Source organism: Vespa velutina, chromosome 5 (assembly GCF_912470025.1).
Source record: "Vespa velutina chromosome 5, iVesVel2.1, whole genome shotgun sequence".
NCBI lineage: Eukaryota > Metazoa > Arthropoda > Insecta > Hymenoptera > Vespidae > Vespa > Vespa velutina.
This window is the reverse complement of record NC_062192.1, coordinates 5,174,582-5,194,305: the sequence shown is the minus strand read 5'-3', so window position 1 is coordinate 5,194,305 and position 19,724 is coordinate 5,174,582. Positions and strand designations below refer to the sequence as shown.

Here is a 19,724-nt window from a genome sequence, read left to right as displayed (position 1 = left end):
CCCGATCGTGCCAATAAAAAAGAATTATTTTCCCCTCTTGGGGTAAGGAAACGACAGAGGTAATGGCGTAATTTAAGGCGGTGTTTGACTAAACTTCGTCCTAAAATATTCACGAGAGGACCGCTCTTGTGTAGAAGTAGGAGGAGGTAAAGGTAAAGGAGGGAGAAAAATGAAGAAAAAGAAAAAGAGATAGATATATAGATAGATAGATAGACAGAGAGAGAGAGAGAGAGAGAGAGAGAGAGAGAGAGAGAGAGAGAGAGAGAAAAGAAGGGAACATCGATGCGTTTACACTTCCTTCAAGTTCTTTCTATTAGGGAAACTCCCCCTAATGAAAGTGCTCCGTGCAAAGCTACGTAGAGACGTCCAACTTATACGGGGCGTACCGAAGCTAAGGGATTTTCATTGGTAGGAGTAAAGAAAGAAAGAGAAAAAAAGAGAGAGAGAGAAGGCTATTCTTGCCTTAGCATTGCGAAGTATACAGCTTGCATGCTTCTCCGCATGCGGTAGACATCGTATTGCAAAAAAAAATGAGGAAGAATGAAGGAGAGACAGAGAGAGAGAGAGAGAGAGAGAGAGAGAGAGAGAGAGAGAATGGGGGCAAGGGGAGAGGGAGGATAGCCGATCGCTCCGGGTTGGCCGCAGGTGCCGCACGACTTTCATGCTGACAATAATGGAACGAGCGTACCCACGCAGCCGGGAACGAGCGTTTTATTGGGAGAATTAAGAGCCTTATCGTGGCTTACACTTTAATTAAGAGGCCCGGGTGATTACAAAATTGCTATTGGCGGTCGTCCTAGAATGTGCGCCGCAGTTATCAACGTGGGAGTAGAATTAAGGAGGACGAATACGGGACAAGTAACACGTCCCGGTCCTGAGATTTCTTCTTCTTCTTCTTCCTCCTCCTCCTCCTCCTGAAGAGAGTCTTCTTCCTCTTCTTCTTTCTTTTTTTTTTTTCTTTTTTTTTTTCCTTTTTCTTTTTTACTTATTTTTCTCTCTCACTTCTGCGAGCGCGCGGGCTCCATGCGATCAATTTGTCATGGATTATCGTTCGTGGATTAGCTTAGCTCAGAGAAGCGAAGAGAAAACGAAGGAACAGGATTTTTGGGGAGGGAGGGAGAGAGGGAGGTAGGGGGTGGGGCAGAGGGAAAGAGAAAAAAGAGAGCAAAAAAAAAATAATTTACTCGCAGCCAGAAGTGTCCTCTCAGATTCTAAAATTGAACCTTTTTTTATTTCTTGTTTTTTCCCTTCTTTTTCTTCTTCTTCTTCTTCTTCTTCTTCTTCTTCTACTTCTTCTTCATGGAGTTTCGCTTAAGTTGCATGGAATAAGTGACTTCGTTAAACTTCGAAGAAGAAAATTGATTTGGGAGCTTTGAAAAATTAACGTTAAACGTTTCAATTTGTTAATTGTATTAAGAGATAATGATGTTAGAATCAAAGTTGAATTTATAACGTGATTTATCATTAAAAAAAAAAAAAAAAAAAAAAAAAAAAAAATATATATATATATATATATTGAAAATATGGGCGCGATATATAAGACGAATATATAAATCGAAGAATTTTATTTTTCTTAAAGTTAAGAAAAAAATATTTTCCCCTGCTATATACCTCTTTCAATTGATTCTTTCTTTATTTTACGATCACATTTCTTTACGATATTATGTATTACGACGTCTCAGTTTGCATGGATTAAATTACTTTTAATTTAGATCACGACGAGGTAAAATAAAAATTTGTCATCGATATACAAAGGAGCCTTTTATTTTTTCTTCGAAGTGATATCGTCGTTATCATGAATCATGTAAACGTAAGACGATACTTTCTTCTTTGTCATTGTACCGTTATCGTAACGCAAATAGATGCTTCGATAATGGTCAGAGTCTGTCGATAAAAGAAATCGTCGTCATCGTTGTCATCGTCGTCATCGTCGTCATCGTCGTCATCGTCGTCGTCGTCGCCGACTCGAGTTCGCGCATTTCAACTCGAACGCGTTTATTTTACGTCGAGGCAAAATTTACGGCTACATCATGTCACAGACTCCTCTTTGTCTCTCTCTCTCTCTCTCTCTTTTCTCTCGTTCGTTCGTTTATTTTGTTCGTTTCATCTCTTTCGTCGAAAGTCGCGTTCGATATTCGCGATAAATTATCGAAAATGACATTGACGAGGTCCTATTCATTTAAGCGATCGAATATGTTACAAGATCTGACGGGTATACCAAACTACGAATTGAAATGACGGATGCACCGACGAATGAAACGATTATAAGTTTCGTGAGAAACTTCAATTAGATTGTAACAAAAGTAAGAAAGGAAAAAAGAGAGAGAGAGAGAGAGAGAGAGAGAGAGAGAGAGAGAGAGAAAGCTCACAAACAAATTATTTAATATAATTAATCTGTCATACTTTTTATATAAAAACTTATTACTTATTAAAGAGAATAATTATATTCTTATTCTTCTTAACCCTTTCATACATTAATATAATCTCTTAGAATTACTATATCTAAGAAAAGAAAAAGGAATGAATAAATTCGTAAAACCATCCACTTGATTATATATATAAAAGAAAAAAAGAAAAAAAAAAATATGAAAAAAAATAAGTCCATCGTACATATCATACAAACTAGCTATCAATAAAATAAGTCCTTATACTTATTATATTATATAAATAACAATCATAATTTTTTCTTTTCTTTTTCATTTTCTTCTTTTTTTTTTTTTTTTTTTTCGTAAGCGCTAATAAAAAAAACCTTGCCATAAATAACGTCCTAACGTATTAATAAAATTTGTTCATCACCATAATAAAGTATCGATAGAAAAACCTGAAGAAGAAATAATATTTTTCATATGAAAAAAAAAAAAAATAAAATAAACCTTATCAACGCAAAATAGAAAAAGGAAGGAGAGAGAGAGAGAGAGAGAGAGAGAGAGAGAAAGGGAAAAAAGGAAAAAAAAAGGGAAAAAGAAAGGACGAGAGAGAGAGAGAGAGAGAGAGAGAGAGAACCGATGGACACGTAGACGTTCGAATCATGATGATTGCGAACGCTGGACCGCAAACGTCGGATAGGATAACAGAGAATCGTGAAGAGGATGACGTTCAGAAATGCGATCGACGCCCCGTGTGTGTTATGCGATTCCACGATCCGTGAACGCGACAATTCATTCCTCTCTCTCTCTCTCTCTCTCTCTCTCTCTCTCTCTCTCTCTCATTCTTTCATGCGCACATGCGATGCCTTTCTCTTTCTTTTTCTCTCTTTCTCTCACTTAGGCGGCCGATCGAGACTACACGACGACGACGACGACGACGACGACCTATCGTTCTCCGTCTCGCTCTCTCTCACTATTCGTGTCAGCACCTAGATGTAAATCGAACCCTCGTATATCAGATGCGAAATGCTGACACCGCTCGTGCGCCACCAAAGAAGAGGGAAAGAGAGAGAGAGAGAGAGAGAGAGAGAGAGAAAGAGAGAGAGAGAGATTGAGAGGAGAGAAAGAGAGAGAGAGAGAGAAATACCGGATAAGAACCGCTCGAGTGTGTTGACCTACGAGAGCCGACAATTTTTTCGTTGCCGACATGATCCTTGAATCCCTCTCTCCCTCCTTTCCCTCCCCTCTCTCTCTTTTTCTTCTCCCTTTCTTTTCTTATTCTCAAATCCTGAATTTTCACCACTTTCTTCGATAAAAGCGATTTTCTTCGATAGGTTCCAATCTTTTTTCTTTCTATGTCCTTTTTTCGTCTTCCTTCCATTTTATCAGCTATCTTCATCTTTATCTATAATTAATTTACATTATCATGGATATTATCTTTTCTATAAGATTGTATCATCGATATATATATATAGGTTTATAAAACTATTGACAAAACCGTGTGACATGATCACAGTATTACTTATAAATTTTTCTAATTTAAAATAGTTATTTATGTATGTTTTAATGTATGATTTAAAAGAATCAAGAAGAAGAAGAAAAAGGGATCAAAAGAAAGAAAGAACTTTGAATTTTATGAAAATATAAAAATTTAATATTTAAATATAAACCCCAGCCCACCCCCTTAAACATCCCTAACCCCCTTGACCTCATCCCACCCACTCGCCAAAGTCCCACCTCTTTCTTCAAAGGGAGTTATATGTATGCATATAACTATACACAAAGACATTTTTTAGCAAATAATTTCCCTCTGAAAAGCTTTGATCATTTTTGAGATCGAAAACGTCTTTGGAGACTACGTTGCTCCCGACGAGAGAATGCAAAAGCGGAACGGAACGCGAAGTAACGGATAGCTTGGGCAAGATCACAAAGAGAAGGAGGAAAAGAGGAGGCTGAGCTATGGGAAAGTAAGCAAGCAAGCAAGTAAGCTAGCAAGCTAGCAACCAAGGAAGGAAGGAAGGATGGAAGGAAGGAAGGAAGGAAGGAAGGTAAAAACGACAAGGCAAGAGGACGTCGACGAGGCAAGCCATGACAGTGTACGCCGTGTACGTCGAAATTAATTTCAAGATACTTTAAGACGAGGATACTGAAGGAAGAAAAAGAAAAATAAATAAGACAGACAGAGATAGAACCATTTTCATATACATATATATATACCTAACGCGAAATGGATTAAACAAGTATGAAAGGTTTGAACATATATATAACCAACTCATATACATGCGTGAGAGACAGCATAAAGTTAATTTAGTTGTCAAGTTTAAGGGCCAATACCGAGTGGTTTGAACGTGAGCTTACGCAAAACTATTTGCTTCTTCTTCTAACGGATTGACACCTGACCCCATTAACTGGCTACACTTTAATACCACACATGCCATCCTTCTCTCTCTCTCTCTCTCTCTCTCTCTCTCTCTCTCTCTCTTTCCATTTCTATCTATCTATCTCTCTTCACTCTCTTTTTTTGCTTCTTCCTTTTTCTTCTTCTTCTTCTTCTTCGTTTCTTTAAACTGCTGCAGCTGCAGCTGCAACAGCGGCAGCGGCAAGCCGCAGCAGCAACAGTACCAAACAACAGAAGTAACGAAGATTCTCGTTCTAAGGAATCCGGTCGTAGCCGCTCCCCATGGAAATGTGAGGACACGCACGCGCTCGTTCACTCGCTCGCTCGCCCTTACACATCGTCTTATCGAGCCGCTATCGTAACAGGTTTAAAGGTAAAGTTCAATGATAACGTGCAATCGTTATTCGATGTAATATAAATTAAAATGTCTTTAATAAAACGATCGTGAGATTATACTATCTGCTTCGACGTACCTACTTTGAAACACGAGAGATAAGAGAAAGGCTATATAATGGGAAGATGTTTCAAGGGGTGATAATTTATACGCATTTCAAATTCTTCCGAACATAAGTGAGAATTCTTGTCTATTAAAAAAAAATAAAAAAAAAATAAAAAAAAAAAAAAAAAAAAAAGAAACAAATTCTAAAAGCCAATATGTAGATGTTAGAAGAGATATCGAGCGTGAGATCAAGGAATAGTTTTTTTTTTTTCTTTTTCTTTTTGATCCATCGTTTATCTCACACCTAAGTCGAACGAGATTAAATTTTTTACACGAAGTATCGAATGTATTAAATTTCTGAAAAAAAAAAAAAAAAAAAAAAAAAAAGAGAAACATCTTTCTAACAATAATAAAATTGACAATTTTTATTTTGACACTTGTATCTTCTCATATATATTCTGTTATTATTTGTAATTATTTTGAAACAAATATCTCTATGGATTTGTTAGAAAAACTAATAAAACTCGTCGATAGAAAACTATGAATAATCGTTCAGACAATTGTTACATTGAAGTATTCTTTTCATTATACGAATGATCAATTTTAATCGATATATGCTCGAGAAAACGATCTGAAATATAATTAAAAATGAAATTTCGTTTTGTAATTTATGTACCTATTTCTTGAACGTAACTATTAAAACGAATACTCGTTGTATATCCATTCAAAACTAATCGTTAGTTACGTTTGGAACGTAATAAGACGTAATAAAATAAAAATAAAAAAAAAAAAAAAAAAAAGAAAAGAAATGAAAGAAAAAAAAGAAAAGAAGAAAGAAAAATTACAAAATAAAGAAGAAAAAAATTTGAATACCTGTAATATATCGAGATGTCGAAAAGCTACTTTCTCACGATCGACGAACTCGAAAACGGGCACTTGACGGCCGTGTAAAACACGCACCGTGTGAGCGATTTTAACGTTTGTGAGCGAAGTAAAATGCGAAATACGAGAGGAGGAGTGTGGCGAAGCGAAGTGAAGCGTATCGAAGAGGGGAAAGTTCGAGTGCATGAGTGAATATACATATACATATATATATATATATATACATGTATACACATAAGGACGTACGTACCGGGCACGCCTTTCGCGATTTTAATGTAACGCGCATGTACCGAAATAAGTAACGCCAAGAGACTCATATAACGTGACATAAATCTCAGATTCTGTACCACCATTTTGACTTGTACCTATATATACGCATGTATATCCACACACACATATATACATATATATGTATATGTGAGTCTACGTTTATATATATGTGACCGAGTTTTAAGCGCTGCATATTCACATACTAACGCAAAGAGAAAACTCGACGAGCACTCGTTCCGAGAAACGTATGATTGGATGAACTATAAATTATAATGGTTTTCCTACTACAAATGTTACCCATGTGATACGGGCGAGTTCGTAATGTTCGTAAGCTCTCGTTCCTTTATCCCATATATACATATATATATATGTGTATGTACAATAGATACATATTACGTAGAAATGAGGAAAGGGCCATGGAGCAAAACTGTGCTCACCCCCGACTCGTTTTTACTTCCTACAAAACAGCATTTTCGTTCGATGAATCGCAAATCCAGTTTATATACATACATATATACATATATATATATATAGAATATATATGTACGTGTATATATATATATATATATATATATATATATACATATATATATCGTATACGGAAACGAGACGTGCAAAAGTGCGATACGGCCACTCGAAGACGAGAGTAGACCTTATATCTCTATAAAGAATACGTATTTCTCTTGATAAGAAACGAGAAGAAAGTCATAGGTAACGATCGAGATGAGTCACCTCGAGAAGAGTCTCGAACTCGAGTAGACTCTTTAAGAGTCAGCGTGTAAATAAGGGTGCTCAATGAAACCGAAAGAGAGTCGATTGGAAGACTCCTTTGCAAAGAGACTGTGGCAAATAAAAATCGAATACCATTAGAATTGTTTGGAATTTTTATTTCTAAATGATAGAAAGGATTTCTTTCTTTCTTTCTTTCTTTCTTTCTTTCTTTATTTATTTATTTTTTTTTTCTTTTTTCCTCTTTTTTTTTTCTTTTTTTTTTTTTTTTTTTTTTTTTTTTTTTTGTTTTTTCAAGTTTAATCGTATCACACGTAAAAAGGTTTGTCGATGTTGTTTTACATGATTTTAAAAGACTCGTAATGAGAGTCAGTTGTAGAAAGGAGAAAAGAGATTGGTTGGCGTGCGAACGAACGTTTTCGTCATCTTGAACGATCAATCATCCTAATCAGCGGCAAGTGGTGAGTTTTCACGGTCCGCGGAGAGTTCTGCTCCGAAACGGAAGCAACGAGAAAAGCTTTTTGCCTCTAACAGATGTCGCACTCCAGGACGGAAGACGTGCGACGAGTTAAAATACGATCGAAGAGCACGTGTCTGAGGAAGAGGCCACGTTCTCCTAATAAAAAACTAGCCACGTTAACCGAATCCAAGAAAGATTTCGTGCTAAAATGAAAATAAGAAACGAGCATGCGCGTCCTATTCATTTTTCACGTTCATTGATTTCTTTTCGATACATATTCTATGAATGAAATAACATCAAGAAAATGACGAGTATTCGCTTTTTATTTTATTTTATTTTTTTTTTTTTTTTTCTTTTTTAGAAATTACTTTCTTATCGTGCCAATTATGAATCGGAATATTTTAATATGTCATGTTACAGTGAAACGATAACGACGTACGAAAGAAAAATAAATAGACCGAATGTGAATGAAAAAAAAAAATATATATATATATATAGAGAAAGAGAGAGAGAGAGAAAGAGAAAGAGAGCCGAAAAAGAAACAACGTAAGAAAATATGAAATAAAAAAACAAAAAATACAAAAATAAGATTTTCTTTCTCTCATTTCTTATATATATATATATATATATATATATATATATATATATATATATATATATATATATATATATTTAAAACGGTCAAATACGAAAAGTATATTTAGTAAAATTTTACGAGAAGGCTTGAAGTACGAGCTGAAAACTTTATATTTCCATTTATGCCAGTTAACGAGTCTGCTAGCCCGAACATTTACGGTTTCGACGTCATCCGTGATAACGACCTGCGGAAAAGCAGTCTGCTCTTTCTCTTTTTCTCTTTCTCTCTCTCTCTCTCTCTCTCTCTTTCTCGTCAAGCTTCGTCAATAAAATGCCCTAATGTCATATTTTTGGCACCGAGAGGAAGTATCTCGCGTGCGAGACTGGACAGCTCGCAATTGGATCCAATATCGGTATTATTACTCGACCATTCCCCCACCTTTCTACTTTTTCCGACGGCTACGGAAAAGTAAGGTCCGAGCGAGTCATAAAAAACGTGATGGCAAGTTGATTCTCTCATTCTCTCTTTCTCTCTCTTTTTCTATCCTGAAAGGTTACTTTCCGCTATACTTGCACCGCCTAGCAATGATATTCTATTTGATCGCGGAGACAAACTCTCTTTGATGATCTATACGGGACATTAATTTCTATAAAAGTAATACTTATGATTATTGTCGGAATAAAATTTAATCTAGAATTTAAAAGGATATCAGACGTAAATGAAAAAACGTCGGTCCATCTCTCCGTCTTTATTTTCTTTCTTTCTTTCTTTCTTTCCTTCTTTCTTTCTTTCTTTCTTTCTTTTGTTATTCTTTAATCCACTCTCAATGTTTCGTATATGTAGTATTATATTATTTCGAAATTTTTTTTTTCCCCCCCTTGAATGCATGTAACAAAACCTAATCGATCTATTTTAAATTAATTAATTTCATTTATATTAAAGTATGCTTATAGGACACATCGTTTCAGGATCGATAGATATACGTCGATCGTCAATCTATCTATATCCCTTGCTCCTTCTTCTTCTCTTCTTTATTTTTCTTTTTTCTTTTTTTTTTTTTTTTCTTTTTTTTTGTTAAAGTAAGAATATAATCCGCTTCATGTCCTATTCTTTTTTCGTTTCTTTTCTTTTCTATTCTTTTTCTTTTTTACTTCTTTTTTCTTTTTTCTTTTTTTAATCCCGCTCTAATTTACAAGTCCGCGAGGATTGAGGTGAACGGTCGGGATTTAAGCCGGCCTCGTTCTCTCTCTCTCTCTCTCTCTCTCTCTCTCTCTCTCTCTCTCTCGTATTTGCACGCTTAAGTAGTGGCATTTGTAAAGAGGAGAGTAGAATACACGTGACAGATGTAGGAGACAACGGTGTATGATATTAACACGGGCGCAGCATTTAACGTCGCACTTCGTAAATTACTGGAACCATTTCTAGGTTCGCGATATGGTTCCCGGTCGGAAGTTTCCGATGCACTATTGAATATCACAAACGATACTACATATTACCCTTTAACGGTATACATATAAGCGAACGTCGATCGGTTTGAATTCATGATTTTTATCAAACAACGTTTCCCCGTGACATACTTCTCATTTGATATGAAAACGGAACGAGCAACGTTCGTTATACATTCCATGTTATCGTAATGTTTTCTAAAATAAAGAAATGAAAATGTGAATCAACTGAAAGCGTTCCCATTATTATTCATAATTAAAAATGTAAACCCTTTTGCATTCCAACTTTATGTAGAACAATCGATCAGCAATTCAAATTTGTTTTTCTTCGTTGAACGTTTTCCGTGTTATCGAGTGTGCTATAAAGAGATTTTACGATAAAAGGATAATAAAACTGCAAATTGTACAACCGTTGTAAAACTAGTTTCTTTTATATCTGAATCTATTTTCTATTGATATAAAATTCAACGTCTAACTATATTTATACACTGTTTATCATGGATATAATAATATAATTTGAACAATACTTTGTAATAAGTTTAAATGCCAAACCATATCCCTATATAATATATATATATATATATATACTTATAGGACCGTCTTCGAAAATAATGAATCGTTCATAATAATAGGTACGACATAAAATTTAAAAATCGATTCGATGAAAATGGACGGTCCTCAACAAGGGGCCGAGCATCATTTCCAAAGTCATCTACGCGTTCGTTAGCGCGTTAACGAGTTTTTCTACTTCCTGCGTGTTCACACGCGGCCGAGTACGGCGCGCCTCTCGAAAAGCCCTCGAACACGGCATATGACGCGTGAAAGCTTCACGTCGGTTAACGTTTAGAGAAAACGAGGAGGGAATAGTATAATCGGAAGGAGGAAGAGGAGAAAGAGAAGAAGGAGGAAAAGGAAGGCTCGGTTGATGGTACGAGTGCCGGCGGTGTAGTCCGAGATAAATGACATTTCTGCGACGAAAGCTGCATGTCTAAAATCGTCGTCGTCGTCGTAGTCGTCGTTGTCCTCCTCCTCGTCTGCTGCTGCTCTGCTTCTTCTTCTTCTTCTTCTTCTTCTTCTTCGTCGTCTTAGTCGTGTCGTACTTGTCGTATATGCTCATCTCTCTCTTTCTCCCTGTTTCTGGATCCTCCTACTCTCAAGGCAAGCAAGTAGGCAAGCAAGCAAGCAAGCAAGCAAGCCACCACCAGCTTCGTTCGAATACTCACGTGGAGCTTTACAAGACTCCCTTTTTTCTCTCTCTCTCTCTCTCTCTCTCTCTCTCTCTCTCTCTCTCTCTCTCTCTCTCTCTCTCTCTCTTTCTCTCTTTCTCTCTTTCTCTCTATTTATCTATCTATCCATCTCTATCTCTTTCTCTCTCATCTTTCTTAAATATCCTCTCGCTCCCTCTATTTCCTCCAGGAGTAATCCGTTTGTCTCCGTGTTGGTTATTTCTGGCAGATTCTGATGTCCGTACGCCATTACGCCGCGAACGCCTACGCAATATTTAGCCGAATCGCGTTTTACGAGGGTCGGCTCTACTCTTTCGAGAGGAATAAGATTAAAAAGAGAAGGAGTGAGTGAAAGAAAGAGAGAGAGAGAGAGAGAGAGAGAGAGAGAGAGAAAGAGAAGAAGAAGACATTGACATCTTACTTTTCTTCAGTAGATATACGAACGAATAGAGACATCTTCTCGTACCGCAATTCAAGAAAAGACTAACGGAGAGTTTTTAAATTTCTCTATCCGTTAAAGGAAACAAAGAAGGGCGGCCCTGTGTTATAAAAACAACGATTCTGAAGTATAAAACAAACGATGACGTTTACGAAACTCGATAGAAACTCTGCTGTGTATGTGTTCGTGAGGTTTCTTCTCTTCGTATGGCATCGACCTAAAGTTTCTCTTTTAACGACTTAATTCGCGAGAGAGAAGAAGGAAAGAAGGTAGGAATAGTGAGACTGTAAGAGGGAGAAAAGGGAAAGAAAATACACGATGTTCGTAAAAATAAGAGAGAACTCGAAAAGAACGTGAACGAAAACTAAGGACAGGTTGGTTTTCAAACGAGAAAACATGCAATTCGTTCTCTCTCTCTCTCTCTCTCTCTCTCTCTCTCTCTCTTTCTCTTTTTTTCTCTCTTTATCTCTTTTATTTTTATCTCTTTTATTTGGAATCGTGAAAACTAGTTTTTCGCGAAAGGCGCGAAAAACGAATGAGAAGTGTCTTTCTCTCTTGCGATTCGAATTTCTTCCTTACCTTCTCTCTCTCTCGCTCTCTCTCTCTCTCTCTCTCTTTCTTTCTTTATCTCTTTTTTTCTCTATCCTTTTCGCAGGATCGCGTGACACGACAGATTGCAGGCAGACGAAATAGCACGCGCTCGAAAAGTATTCCGGCGCCATGCGTGCAACGAGCGTCTTCTCGCTCGTTCGCTCGAAGGAAAGGAGCTCTAACGGAAAAAAGAACAAAAAAAAAAAAAAAAGAAAAAACACAAAAAAACGAAGAAAAAAGAAAAAGATAAGAAGATGGTTACCTCGAACGGATAACTGAAATAAGCACGATGCCAAACTCGATGTCACGTCGAGCGAAATAATTTACTGTAAAATGTACATAACGTCAAGTTACTATGCCAAAATTCAAACGGGAATTACTTTTTCTACTTTACTTTTTGTTTTTTCAATTTTTTTTTCTTTTTTTTTTTCTCTTTTTTTTTTTTTTTTTTTTCAATCATATCCACGATTACCATTTTATACGAATGTACATTGATACAATTTTTGAACATTAATAAACAAGAAAATGTATGTAACGCAACGTTTCATCGGTCTGAAAATGTTTTCGTCGTCTCTCTCTCTCTCTCTCTCTCTCTTTGATTCTCTATCTATCCATCTATCTCTCTCTTTCACCTCACAAGCCGATACTAATAATTACTTTTCGTGCGCACACACATCGTCCTGAATATTCATATTCGACGAATGTCCATGCCCGAGAATATAATAATATATTTACGTCGATCAAAACGGCAATATTTTTCACCGTCGAGCGAGTAAATACATAGAGGAGGATAGCAACTAGTATTTCAGTAGACACGAAGCCCCGCGGTCAACTAAAAACGATTACAATGAGAGAACGTGATCGAGCTATCAATAGCGTGTGCATGGATGGTACGATATTGACCCTCGATTCGTCGCACTCTGTTCCGACCCCTAACTAGGCATACGCACACTCATACACAAATACACGGATAGCTTCGTTTCATACGCAATTAAAGCGTATACTAGCCCTATTTACCGCTCTCTTTACGCCTCGACGAAGGATGAGTTCCAACCAAAATCCGTGAAACGAGCTTTTCCTTCTCTCTCTCTCTCTCTCTCTCTCTCTCTCTCTCTCTCTCTCTTTCTCTCTCATACTCATTCACTCACTGAACCGTCTGTGATCTCGCTATCTCTCTTTTCTTTAAATCCCTTGTCCCGATCGAAGGGATTTCAGCGACGAGTAGAAAAAAAATAAGTCCTCCTGGATCGTTCCACCCTATCGTAGACGCGTACAGGATAAGAAAACGAAGGGAAAAATGTCAGGGATTTGTGTGTTACTACTGCGGCTGGAAATAATTCTTGACGACGAGAGATGGGAGCATATAAATGGTGTCCCGATGTAAATCGAATACAATATTTTAAATGATCAATGAACGACAGAAAAAAAGGAACATATCTTTTATCTATCAATGCACAACTACGGTAAAATATTTTCATTTAAAAATCGTTCCCTTCCTACAGAGCTTTTTCATTAAATAATTCAATAAAATAGATACAATATATGATTCGATATATGTATAATACAATTTTAACCTGTAACGTAACTGATTCGTATCATTCAATTATAGTTTTTTAAATTGAGAAAATATATTGAAATCGATTCGTTTTTCTATATATGAAAGGAGAGAATACAATATAATTTTAAACTAAAAGAAATATTTGACTAATCAATTTTCTTTCCATCGAATTATATTGTACACCCTGTACGTATAACGTGCGTAAAAGTAACGTGCATTTGTGCGGGTGCACGGATACGCACGTGCGAAGATACAAAGGAAAAAGAGGAATAAAAATAAAAGAGTAAAAGAAGAAGAAGAAAAAAAGAAAAAGGAAAAAAGAAGCAGAAAAAAGAAAATAACAAAACGAAAAACAAAAGAAAAACAAAAAAGAAGTACGAAAGAAGAGAAAAGAAAACGGGGAGAGAACGACCGTGGAAAGAAAACGATGTAGGATGGTCTCGTGCTTGAGAGAGAGGAATCGACTACTAAACGGGAATGGATGAGGGACGGTAAAAGGAGAAGCAGTTAGATGAGACAACAGGGTGAAGAGAGAGAAAGAGGAATACTGACTGGTGGCAGGAATGCGTTAATGGGCTAAAAGAAAGAGAGAGAGAGAGAGAGAGAGAGAGAGAGAGAATGAGAGAGAATGAGAGAGAATGAGAGAGAGAGAGAGAGAGGAGCGACGTACGCCGTCCAGATGGCGAGTCGTTTTCGCGAAGATGCATTTTCTCGACCAGAATGCAAACTCGTTGATACAAGCTCGAGTTGCATCGCAACGTTGCAAAACGATACGAAGACGTACGATCAATCTAAACGAATAAATTAAATCTACATCCTACAAAAAGATTTTAACGTCGATGATGAATTTTTTATATTAGAGAAAAAGAAAGAAATCGATAAAATTTTAATTATAATTATCATAATTACGTATAAATCGATATAATCCTTTTTCTTCGATCTATTTCGTTAATTTCCAAGAACGGAATAAAGAGATAAAATAATTCATTCGTTCGTTCGTTCATTCGTATTATACGTACATAAAAATGATGAATATTAAATAAAACTATACGTACGTTTTTCTAGGAAGAGTAATTTTCTTTAAAAAGTAGAACTACGTTATCGCTATAAGATGCAGAAACGATCGTAAGACAAGATATCGAGAAACGTTCAACGACGAGTAGCAAGCGCTTTCAGAGAATCTTCGTCACGCGATCGTTAAATCATGATCGAAGGTGGAATAGCATCGTACCGACACATGGTATATATATACATACATACATACATACATGCATACGTACATACATACATATAGCTATTGCATGGAAAAAAAAAAGAAAAAAAAGAAAAGAAAAAAGGTGAAAGAACAAAAAAAAAAAAAAAAAGAAAGAAAGAAAAATAGAAAAAAAATACTTGAAGAAATCTCAACAACTCGTTGATATGAGGAATCCCAATGGAAAGAGGTGGATCGCGTGAGAATCCTTTCGTCTACCGAGCCGTCTAGAAATTTTGATCTCCGGTATAGAATTCCGTCGGATGGTATGCGCGCGTGTAACGCTCGATTCGCACGTGTAAGACGATCATGTATTAGTGTATATGTGTACGTATATGGATATATATATATATATATGCAGCAGCATACATATAAGTAGATGTCCGTGTAAAAAAAAAAAAGAAAGCTCGACAGGATCGTCCGGCTCGTTTCTTTATGATCGTTGGAGAGAGCTTTCGGTCGCTAAGAGTGAGGACAGGCATTGTGAGAACTCTTTCAAAGGGAGAGGAGGTATTGTATAAAGGAAAGAAAAAAAAAAAAAAAAAAGAAAAAAAAAAGAAAAGGAATAGCTAGCTAGTGTGTTAGTTTTAGTCATGGTACTCTTACTAGTGACTGTGATTGAACTCGTCGGACTCGTTACTACGATCAATAGAACCGGACGGATCGTTGCGTAGAATTTATGGCATATTTCGTCTAACGAAATGATGACACGTCGACCACCGGCCACGAGCAACGAACGAGACTTGTTGCTTTGTTGCTACCGAGTACGAGGCTCTCTCTCTCTCTCTCTCTCTCTCTCTCTCTCTCCTCTCTCTCTCTTGTTCTATCTCTATGTATATAGGTACATACGTACGTACGTACGTAACGAAGCACGGAAGGAGCATGCTAAGTAACATATGCCAGGCTATAGTTCGAACTTACAATCTCTCCGTGTCTGTTTATCTCTCTAATAATAAGTGATGTGAGAAAATAACTAGGTCTTATGACGCCAACACTATCCTCGTGAAATGGATTCCTACGGACAAACAAACGTGGCTAGCTGGTATCCGATACATCTCTATAAGTTTATTCAAGAATTTCCAGAAGCTCGAATACGAATTCTATGACTTTTCATCGAACAAAACGTAAACCGTTGGTTGCTATCATCGTTGGTGTAAATAGGAAGTATCTAAAGGAATGAAAATTTCATTCTATATGTTAGAGGATTCTTCCTTTTTATCCTCGAGGCTACTACAGACGACAGTTCGGTATGGTTCGCGTAAACGAAATATTTTTACGCTCAGAGAAATGTTTGCCTGAAGGAATCGAGGGTTGCGAAACCTTCCTTATTCGTTCTCCTCCCATCCTCCTCCTCTTTCTCAACTTCCAAACCATCCACCCTCCTTCCTATTTCTTCTTCCTATACCGATTCCTCGCGAAAATACTTTAGGCACGAAGAGAAATGAAGAAAAGAAACGCGGCTGACCCTGGAAGTGCTGGCCGCGTATTGCCAAGGGACCAGAGGGAGAAAGAGGACCAAAGGACATCCGAACCAATAGAACGAGGGATGCTGGCCTCTCAGCACGCTTCTAGAATCACTAATGTCAGCAATATCCTGTACACGTCGGCAAACACATATACAAGAGAAATGGATGCGAAGTATTGCCATTGCCAGTCGAGAACTCGAACCCGTATAACACGTATACTGTATGTATACGTTTCTTTTTTATTTTTATTTTTCTTTTTTCTTTTTTTTTTATTTTCTTTTTTCTTTTTCTTTTTTTTTTTTCTTTTTTTTTTTTTTTTTTATATCTCTCTTCCACCTTTCATTCTTACAGACTGAGAAAAAACGTATATATATATATATATATAGAAAGTGTGTTTCGAACCATCCATAATACTCCGTTTAGCTTTTGTAGCAAATATAACGATTTTAATCTGTACACTACAGAGTTCGTTGGAGATAGACACTTTATTAAATATGTACGAGTCTACTCAGACATTTACGGACGGTACTGAAAATTAATCTGGACCATTTTGTCTCCTCTCTCTTTCTCTCTCTCTCTCTCTCTCTCTCTCTCTCTCTCTCTCTCTCTCTCTCTCTCTCTCTCTCTCTCTCTCTCTCTCTCTCTCTTGTTTTATTCGCGTAAAATTCGAACGATATAAACGGCTCTCCTTCGTACCTTCAACGATCGCATCACGATTCCTCATGATTTTCCTCGTATTTCGACGATCGTTTTTAGTTTGACATAATTTTTTTTTCTTCGTCGATTAACTTGAGAATAGATTCTATGCTTAAAAAAAAAAAAAAAAAAAAAAAAAAAAAGAAGAAAGGAAAAGAAAAAGAAAAAGGAATATCTTGCCTTATTTTGTTTCTATTATTTTACTTTTTTCTCGAAAGAATAAAGCGTAAACGAAAAGTAACGCCTAAATTAATAATAAAATTATTTACGAGATAAATAGTTTAATAGATAAGTTCGTATATCGTCAAATAACAATAAGAATAACCAAAGCAATTATTATTTCTATTGATAAAATTTTATAAAATAATAATAATTTAATAGATCGACTTAAATGCGAAATATTTTTCTACAAGGAATTGCGTTGGAGATCAATGAGCTCGAAGCTGGATAACACCCATCGACCTTCCGTTTTCCTTGGTGATCGAGGGGAAAACTCAACAACCCGCATACAGCAATGAGGTGGTGCATCGAACGAAATTTCCGAGCGAGCGAATTCGACGAAAACAATTCTCTTAGCTGAGAGAAAGAGAAAGAGAAAGAGAAAGAGAAAGAGAAAGAGAAAGAGAAAGAGAACGAGAAAGAGAAAGAGAAAGAGAGAGAGAGAGAGAAAGAGAAAGAGAGATGGATGAAAAGAAGCTCCGGAGAGCGCATGCTCGAGTGAAGCAACGTTCCGAAATTTATTGCCACCCACTCGAACCAATCAAACCGAGATTCTTGCACGGATAATCGAATCATGGCACGTATTTGCATACATTTCGTTTTGAAAATTTCTTTTCCTTTTGCATATGTACCACGCCCGAGAAATAGAGGAAGATAGTTATAGTCTGCGCGTGTATGTGTTACACAAAGATCAAGACTATACATATATATATATATATATACATACACATACATATATGCATATATACATAGGGACAGACTATTTTTCTATAGGGTGTCTTCGTTTCACATTTATCTACGTGTGTGTATATATTATCGACGGCGATGTAGATTGTAGACAGAAGAAACGAAAGTGACTCACCGTTCGCGAGGGGTAGCTCGGCCAGTGGCAGTAGGAGTAGTACTAGCAACGACGAGGACGACGACGACGGGGTGAATCTCCCTTTCCGACGCGGGAACGTCAGTCCCTGCATCCTGAAACAGACAAACACACAAATCTATATATATATATATACATATATTACAGACATATCCATCGAAGTGGTCGTATATATTCGGATAGTGGGCGCGGTAGAAGGTCTCGACGTTCCTTTCAGCATGCTTTTGCCGCGAGCATGATCTATTATACATATATATATATATATATATATATATATATATATATACACATACACACAAACATAGATATTCGACTGCGAACGATGTCCGAGAGGGTATAACGAAGAATCGAAAATATTTCGGCGCACGTGTACGTTGCAAAAGAGAGAGAGAGAGAGAGAGAGAGAGAGAGAGAGAGAGAGAGAGAGAGAGAGAGAGAGAGAGAGGGTTTAGTGAAAGGGGATGAGGAGAGAAAAGGAGAGACAGACGGACAGAGAAAGAGAGAGAAAGAGAGAGAAAGAATAAGAGAGAAAATGTACAACCGGATCCATTGGCTGTAATGAAAAATCGCTCCCTTCTTGAACCCCGCCAACGATTGACCGTGAATTAAGGCCTTTGTACTTTCGATTAGTAGCCCAGAAAGATCGTCGACCACGGTACATGAGATACGATCGTTTCGATGTCCGTGACAACAACAACAACGGCCACGATGAGACTATCTTCTCTCTCTATCTCTCTCTCTCTCTCTCTCTTTCACCCCCTTTCGATGGGGGTAGAAAGGAAATCGTCTAGTTGCTATCACCAAAATTGTTTGGTCAGACTAGGAGAACATTCTCCGTCTTCCTGCTGTTCTTTCGAAAGCCACGTTATTACCAATAAAATGAGAATGACAGAATAGTGGGATGGGATTGGGCAGGGGGGAGGGGGCGAAGAAATAAAAAATGTCTCGACGTATAATACTCTCACGAACGAAAGGCAAATGGAAATCCAATATACGATTTCTTCTACGTCCGACAAAGGAAAATATTACATAGGGAAGACATTTTTATAAACTTTTTTCAAAAAGTCGTACGTGTAATCGTGAACTATAGAAAGGAAGTAAAGTTTTCATTGTCCATATATTCTCTCTCTTTCTCTCTCTCTCTATCTATCTCCGCCCTTCCGTTAAAGTAGTTTTATTTTCTTGGAATCTTAGCTTTCCGAGCATTAAGTGCTTTCGATTATCGAGATACACCATCGCGCTCTTTCATGCACATGCGAAAAATCTCAGAAACGTTATCACGTTCGTATTAAATTATTTATAATAAACTGAATAAAATGAAAATTTTTATTCTTTGCGACACTGAAATAATTCCAATAAGTTTGCGCGATCATATAATTCTATATCTCAAATTGTATCAAAAGGCAAGAATTGACATTGATAGAAAAGAGGTATTTACAAAATTACTGTAAAAATTCATAAAATTCATTGACATTTTTTTTATATATATATGAGAAAATATCTCTGGCAATCGAAAGATCAATTTAATGTAAGCAGATTGATTTCTTTGCGTCGATATTATTAATAGTATTCGTTCCAAGACAATATCATTGTTCTGTTCTATCGTAATATCGTTACGATCGTAATATCGTTCTGTTCGTCTGTAATATCGTTAAATCTGCATTTTTAACAGATATTCCCCTCTTCTAATTATAAATATTTTATTTCGACGTGTTAGAAAATATTAAAAGGAAAAAAAAAAAAAAAAAGAAAAGAAAAGAAAAGAAAAGGAAAGAAAAAAAAACCGAGACAATCTTATACATAAACCCTTGAAACAAATTTATTCGTCTAT

At 36.6% G+C, this 19,724-nt stretch overlaps 1 protein-coding gene across 1 annotated transcript in view; it reads right to left on the bottom strand.

Moving 5' to 3' along the window:
- LOC124949513 overlaps positions 1-19,724 on the bottom strand; it is a 43,990-nt gene that overhangs the window by 10,883 nt on the left and 13,383 nt on the right. Inside the window, exon 2 of the mRNA XM_047494695.1 lies at positions 17,876-17,988. Coding sequence (XP_047350651.1) covers positions 17,876-17,988 — 113 coding nt within the window. The remainder of the gene's footprint in view (positions 1-17,875; positions 17,989-19,724) is intronic.